This window comes from Dendrobium catenatum, unplaced genomic scaffold (assembly GCF_001605985.2).
Source record: "Dendrobium catenatum unplaced genomic scaffold, ASM160598v2 fragScaff_scaffold_1721, whole genome shotgun sequence".
Lineage (NCBI taxonomy): Eukaryota > Viridiplantae > Streptophyta > Magnoliopsida > Asparagales > Orchidaceae > Dendrobium > Dendrobium catenatum.
Window position 1 is genome coordinate 260,015 of NW_021320183.1, and position 7,913 is coordinate 267,927.

The 7,913-nt window shown below is 33.7% G+C and overlaps 1 protein-coding gene across 1 annotated transcript; it reads left to right on the top strand.

Moving 5' to 3' along the window:
• The first annotated feature begins 6,997 nt into the window (after positions 1-6,997).
• On the top strand, positions 6,998-7,690 carry LOC110113511 (histone H2B.4). The gene has a single exon (XM_020846129.2). It carries the CDS (start codon positions 7,065-7,067, stop codon positions 7,512-7,514), a length of 450 nt encoding a protein of 149 aa, XP_020701788.1. The 5' UTR covers positions 6,998-7,064; the 3' UTR covers positions 7,515-7,690.
• The last annotated feature ends 223 nt before the right edge of the window (positions 7,691-7,913 follow it).

A 7,913-nucleotide genomic window follows, 5' to 3' on the forward strand; every position in this document is an offset into this window, starting at 1 on the left:
GTTTGTTTGTTTAATGCTTTTCTAGCTGTATTCATATTTGTGCTGCATTTGATTAATTGTATTTTATGTTAAAATGTTTTGCTTAAACGAATGATTTTAATAATTGGACTGAATCGATTGTTATGGTTGAATCATGAACTGGTCGGTTTCCTTTTTATAATCAGTTTTGAATCAAACTGAGATAAAAACACTCACCCGGCCGGTCGGACGACCAAACCGAAGAATCGGAGCCGGTAGTTAACCGTGTGATTCAAACAAAATGCAATGTGAGCCGTCCATTTTAGATCTAAGGTTCAAATGTAAAATTAGAAAAATAAGTAAGCAAAATTTCACATTCCCCCTCCGTTCGTTCCGTTCGCTTGCGCCCCATTCGTCTTCGTCGCCCTAAGCTTTTTCGCTCATGATGGGCAAACTCAATGAGCTCAACTTTTCAATGCTCAACGCAGACATTGTGGCATCATTCTCGCTATCCTCTTCTCTATTCATCATGGGATATAAGTTTGTTTGAAAAACCTAATTTGTAGTTTCGAATTTATGCTATTGATAGCAATTGCCACTATATGTATGTTGTGTTATAGGTCTTTCCATTCTCCAAGAAAAGTTCTTCCTAAGTGAGCTGCTTTCCGTAATTTATTTGTTACTAAAACAGAAGAAGTTAAACTGTCGTTAATGCTATGGTTAGGTACTAACCTCCCTTAATTAGAAGTTAAACTAGTTAACTAATTACTATAAATAATTAACAACTCATTTGTAATTTTCAGCTTATTATGAAGATCACTTAAATAACAACAATACATTAATTAATTTTAGTTTATGCCTAAAAATTTAACCTTTACATTCTTTTATCACTATTTATTAGTATATATATGATGTGAATGTTAGAATGGAAGCTTCTAGTGCTCAGCCTGCAACATCAAGTCTTATTGTGCATGAAAAATAGATATTGCTTGTAATCATTTCACTAAAATAGAGGTGTTAATGGAAAGAAAAAATTCAAAATGCTTACATTGTGGTACTGAGGTGCCATAAACATAATGAAATAACATATAGGAGGAGTTAAGGGGAACATAGCTTCCTACAAAAAGGTATCACATGATGTTTGTTACTAAATGCATGAGAATTTAAAGGATATATCAAAAATAAAATAGCAAGAACAAGAGGAGCTGGAGAGTGCACCTATTCATATAGATGTTGTAGAGGAAGGAAGGGATTCTTCTTCTCTTCCCAAATCACAAACATCTGAAGTACATGGAGTATGAGTTGATAAAAGGAAAAATAAAATATGATGACATAGAGATTTTTTTAGCTCTCAGAACTAAGTATGAATCTTAACCATTGCTTAAATGCTTCTTAGCATCCAAAAAAGTAATATATCTTATAGATATTGTTGTAGCAAGGTTGTTCTTTGATTGTTGCATCACATTCAATGCCTTGAATTCACTCTATACTTAAAAACTTTTGATGTCATCATAATCATAGGTCTATTTTACAAAGTTCCATCGTATTATAGAATGAGAGTTAATATGCTTAGAGATTGCAAAGATGAGTGCAGATTATTTATTGATTCCTATATATAATTTTAGAAGGAGATGGGATGTATAATCATGGTTGATGGCTAGACTAATAACAAAAGCATAACACTAATAAAATTCCTTATGTACTATCCACGTGGTGTATATTTTTTAAAATCAGTTGATGCATCTACTCGGACCAAAGATACCCCATCCTTGTGTTTTCTGTTAATTGAGGTAGTTGAATGGATAGACCCATATAATATAATGCAATTAATAACTGATAGTACTGCAAACTACAAGAAAGCTGGTGAGATATTACATGAAAGATTCAACAACATTTATTAGTCACCTCGTATAGCACATTGTTTCAATTTGATTTTGAAGGACATATATATCATGACTCACATATAAGAGCTTACTAGATAAGCATCAAATGTGATAATTTTTATTTATAATCATATATTTATAGTATATGACTTAGAAAAATAGCATATTGGAAGTAGATTGTATGACGAGGAGCTACACAATTTACTACTATCTTCAAAACTTTAAGAAGTGTCTATGATCCCAAGCATGACTTACAAGCTTTAATCATTAGTAAATTCTATACATATTCAAAATTATCAAAAACCACCAAAGGAAAAGAGGTTGTAACTATTATTTTGGATTTAAATTTTTGAAATGAGTGTTTTGTTGTCTCAAAGTATCTAGCCCATTGATTAGAATGTTGCGTATAGTTGATTCAGATGAAAAACTCTCATTATGATATTGATATATATAGGGTACGAAAGACAAAAAAAGCTAGTTTTAGAAATATGAAGAGATTATACAAATTATACACCGCTATTACTAAGTAAAGATGAGACTCTCAACTTATGTAAGACTTCTACTTATGTGTATGTTTCTTGAATCCTCATTTTCATTATGACAAATATGAAAGTGCTTTGATACCACTTGAAAGTTCGTTAGGGATGTTATACACTATAGAACTGACCCAAAGTTAATTTAAAAGAGAGAGGTGAATTGAAAAACTTTAAAACCAAAGATAAAACTCCAACCAAAATCACCACAAACAAGTGCAGAAGAAAAATAAATGCGGAAGCGATAATATGAAAAGAACACACAAATTTATAGTGGTTCGGTCAAACCTTGACCTACGTCCACTCCTTGGAGGCACCCTCCAAGTATTGCACTAAAACAAGTGTCTCTCCTTTAGCTCCCACAGCTAGGCAGAGAAGCCCTTACAAAATCACTTCCATCTTCCCCGGTGCGGCGGAGTCGCCGTGTCCTTTGACACCAAGGAGATCTTCTTCTTTGGTGAACTTATCTCGAGACAAGCCTTGAATCTGATGGTACTAAGGTGCGAGTTCGCCGGAGCAACCGTGTGGAATCTCCTCCACACTCCCTTGAGTTCCTCCCCCTCACAGGATCTTCTCCCTCTCAAACTCCACCCTTTCCTCTCTCCCTTTCAAGCTCTCTTTTCAAGTTTCCCCCACAAGAACGAAGCTACAATGGCTGTCAAAGACACTTACAAAAGTTGCCATGCCATAACTTAAATAGAAGATCTCAAAACGAGCTCATTAATGCAAGTTGCCGACATTATCGTCCAGGACGATAGGCATATCGCCTTGGCCGATTAGTTCAAATTCAGCTCAACGGCCTGGGACGATTTGGGACGATCAGAAGAAAATTGGTTATATCGTCCTGGTCGATCTCAGGCCGATCTCACGATCATCCCGGACGATTAGTTTAAAATCGATTTTAATCATCCTGATCATCGCCCTGATTTGGTGCTGGCCGAAGTCAATCGTCCAGGTCATCGTCCTGGCCGATCATAAGATTGTTCTGGACGATGTGATCGTATCAATCAGCCATTAATGATTTCCAAATAATACCATATCAATTTAGGTATGATTGAGTTAGATCGTCTTAGACGATATAAATACCATCCTAGCCGATTTCCTAAAATAAAGAATACCTTAACTGATTATGGCGGTTGATTCTTTCTAAATTGAGAACATCGTCCTGGCCGATACAAGTATCGTCCAGTCTGATGTGTTTATGACGACTGTCTTAATGAGGATGCCCTAATTCAAGTTTCTGATTTTGGATATATCGTCCAGGACGATATAAATATCGTCCAGGCCGATATTACCAAAAATAAAAATCTTTTAGGGAATAGCAGGAAATCTTCCAAGTTACAAATCAATAGGTCCCACAACAAATACAACAGACTCAAGAAAAGAAAAAGATTACAAACTTACTCAGACCTAGTCTACCTAATCTTGAGCTGGTTCTAAATTGTAGTCCGATCGTGTGAACCTGAAACGTTAGCACATAAGGCAATCGTATGGAAATAAGGAATGTTTGCTATCATCAAAATCATAAACCATAGATCCGCAACAATCTCCCCCTTTTTGATGATGACAAACAATTTCAATTTGAATTTTCAAAAAGAATATTTTCTCCTAATCTCCCCCTTACTAGAATAACACTTAAAAAAAAAGGAATATAAAAATATTTTTGTTGTTTTTGAAAAAAATTTAACATAATATTCTCCCCCTTTGACATTATCAAAAAAGAGAGGAGGTACGAAAAAACAAAACACAAAGAACGTTCCCTGATCTAGTGAGAAAACAAAATATTCTTAAAATGATAAAGTTACATTTTAGTTTTAATCAAAATCATAGTAGAATCAGATTTGACAACGCATAGCCTAGAAATGGTTAGAAACTCAAAAATTGATAATCCAAATTCAAGTTTTTTAAAAAGGCAAAAAAACTTTTTAATTCAAGATATAAATCAAGGAATAAATTAGAGAAAGAAATAATAATTTTTCAAAAACTTCTTCTATAAAATATATCTAATAGAAGATCAATGCATAAATTTTTGAATCAAGAATCAAGATTTTCAAACTCAAGTATCGAAAGTATCAAGGGTTTTCTTAAGCTTTTTAAGAAGTACAAGAATGGTAAGCATTAACTTTGTGGGCTCATTTTATGCCTCTTGACAATTTGTTGGCGCACTGCGCATCTTTTGATACACTTTGTGTATTCTATATTTTCATTTTGGCGTATTTGCGCATCTTTTATTTTTGGCATCATTGGCCAATTTTTTGAATATGCTTCATTTCTTAAATCTTAAAAACAAATAAAAACCCATCTTAGTGACAAAGCGAATTATTTGATTAAGAAAATTATGAGTTAGATTCAAAAACTTGCAAAAGATTCCTATGCGATAAATAAAATGTAGGGAGATTAAAAATTTTGTTTCAAAAACTATTTAAAAGATGAAAAGATTTTAAATCAAAAGTAAATGATAACCTCTTTTAGAAAAATAGAGATTGAAAGTTAAAAATATAATGAGTTTCATTCCTTTTACTGTTTTAGAGAAGTCAAACACAACTTACCAAAATATTTTAAAAGAAATCAAGAAGTGTATTTTTAATTTTTAGAAAAGTGAATGTGTGTATTGATGAGAGAAAAAATTTAACGAAAACAAAATACACAAAAAAATGAAAAACCGTCCTGGCGATATAAATACCATCCTTCGCGGATTTCCTAAATAAAGAAAACCTAAACTGATTATGGCGGCTGACTCTTTCTGAATTGAGAATATCGTCCAAGGCCGATGTGTTTATGACGGCTGCCTTAATGACGATGCCCCTAATTCAGGTTTTCTGATTTTGGACATATCGTCCGGCTGATATTACAAAAAAATAAAAATCTTTTAGGGAATAGCAGGTATCTTCCAAGTTACAAATCAATAGGTCCTCACAACAAATACAACAGACTCAAGAAAAGAAAAAGATTACAAACTAACTCAGACTAGTCTAACCAATCTTGAGCTGGTTCCAATTGTAGTCCGATTCGTGTGAACCGAAAACGTTAGCACATAAGGCAATCGTAGGGAAATAGGAATGTTTGCTATCATTCAAAATCATAAACCATAGATCCGCAACAAAATAAAATTAATGTCACAAAGGCGGAAATTATGCAAGGTCTTTTTGAGTTGATAGAGAATAAAGACATTTATCAAAGCCTAAATTTGTAATGAATGAGGTCATACATTTTTGTGATGCCTTGTAAAGTTTTGAAAAGTCGATTACTCTCATAATGACAAAAATAAATGCAACAAAATAAATCTCTTTTTAATGTCAAATACTAATATTTTAATTTTATAAAAAAAATATTCAGTAAGATCTCTCACTTGATATTTGTTAGATGAGTGGTAGAAGATGTTCAGATCAAATGCTCCAAATTTATAAAAATTAGTAATAAGAATTCTAAGTTAAACATCATTCTCCTCAGGCTGTGAAAGAAATTGAAGTATTTTTTGAATAAATTCACTAAAAGATGCGTAATCTTTTGGATCATCAATGACTTAACGATTTAGTATGTATTCTGACGCACAACATGAATAATATAAATTTGAATGATCATTATAGTATAGGCTTAAAAGCCTTTTGCAATGATAAAATTGAACATATTAGCAAATGTACAAATATTATGTAATAAGTCCTAAAGATCTAGAGTTGATGTTTAGTGTTTCATTACTAGAGATTCTAATATGTGATACTTATTATTTTAATGTTATAAGCCACTTATATTGAAGCAATTTATTTATTCATTAGAAAATGCGTGTTGCGTGCTCGATCTAGGTTTTATGGATAATTAAAATTTAAAATGATTAAAAAACAAATTATAATAATTTATGCACTATAAATAATATTTGACTTGATGAACTTTAATCATTTAAAAGTTAAAATCTAAAATTATTACTTATTATATAAAAATATATGATAATGGGTAGGGGTGTCAAAATGGGTTAATGAGTCAGGATTAAGTCCGACTCGAAATTGTCCCAACCTGAATTCAATCAACCCAAACCCAACACATTTAATAAATGGGTCAAAATAATGAACTCAAACTCAGCCCGCTTACAACTAGAATAACCTAATAGCCCGTTCATATTAATTTTTTTTTATAACTTATCAACTATAAATTTTAGATAAATTGATCGAAAAATAAAGATATTATACCAACAAGCTAAAGAATTAAGAAAATTCTTAAATATGTAACTTTTGTATCAAAATCAAGTTCATGGGTCAACTCGAATCAATCATATTTAAAAAAATGGTAAAATTTTAGACCCAAAATTCGTTCATTTATTAAACGGGTCAAATAGAGTTCAAATCAAATTGACGGATCCAATTATTTATTAGCGTACCTTCTTACCGGGTACCGAAGACGATCCGAATCCGCTTTTGCTGGAAGTCCATAAAACTCCCAACCATCGATCCCTGACTCTTCCTAACGGATCAATAACATCTTACACGTGTCTACAATATCCACCGTACGAACTAATACTTATCAAGCGCCACGGATGTGCCAACTCATCGATCCGACCCACTCCTTTTCCTCCAGTAGAATTCCATCCCTTTCCTCCATATATATCCGAACAAATCCCCTCTCGTCCATCCAACGCTAGCTTTCTTCTTTCCCATCGTCGTCTCGCTCAACCAAATTCGTTCTCTTCGATCTTATTTACATGGCGCCAAAGGCCGAGAAGAAGCTGGCGGAGAAGAAACCGGCACCAGAGAAGCCCGCGGCCGAAGAAAAACCAGCGGAGAAGAAGCCGGCCGAGAAGAAACCGAAGGCCGAGAAGCGGTTGCCTGCGAAAGATGGAGGCGACAAGAAGAAGAAGAAGAAGGCCAAGAAGGGTACAGAGACCTACAAGATTTATATCTTCAAAGTCTTGAAGCAGGTTCATCCCGACATCGGGATCTCTAGCAAAGCGATGAGCATTATGAACTCGTTTATCAATGATATCTTTGAAAAGCTGGCAAATGAGTCCTCTCGTCTCGCTCGCTATAACAAGAAGCCGACGATAACTTCCCGCGAGATCCAGACGTCTGTGCGACTTGTGCTTCCTGGCGAGCTTGCGAAGCATGCTGTGTCTGAGGGAACAAAAGCTGTTACAAAGTTCACGAGTTCTTAAGCTGCAGGTCGGGCTATATTATCATATGGATGATTGGCCTTTGATTTTATGTTGATTTATAGTATGTCTATTTTCTATATTGTATTAAGCAATTGAAATGTTATGATGTATGAGAATTGGTCTGTTGATCGAATGGAAGTTTTATATGGTAATCAATTCATCACTTTTTATTTTTAGGGTTTTGTTTAAATTTTTTTGGTTGTTATAAGGGTTTCGAATATCTTGCATTGCTTCAGTGATCAATGTCTATATCTTATTACTGCATTGATCGACTGTTTTACCTCTTCAAGCTGAAGAGTTTCTGCAGAATTAGAGACTTTTGTGGCCAATCTTCTTTTCTTATATCATTTTTTGCTCTTTTGCTATGAATTTTCTAAATTTAATGCTGCTGCCAAATTC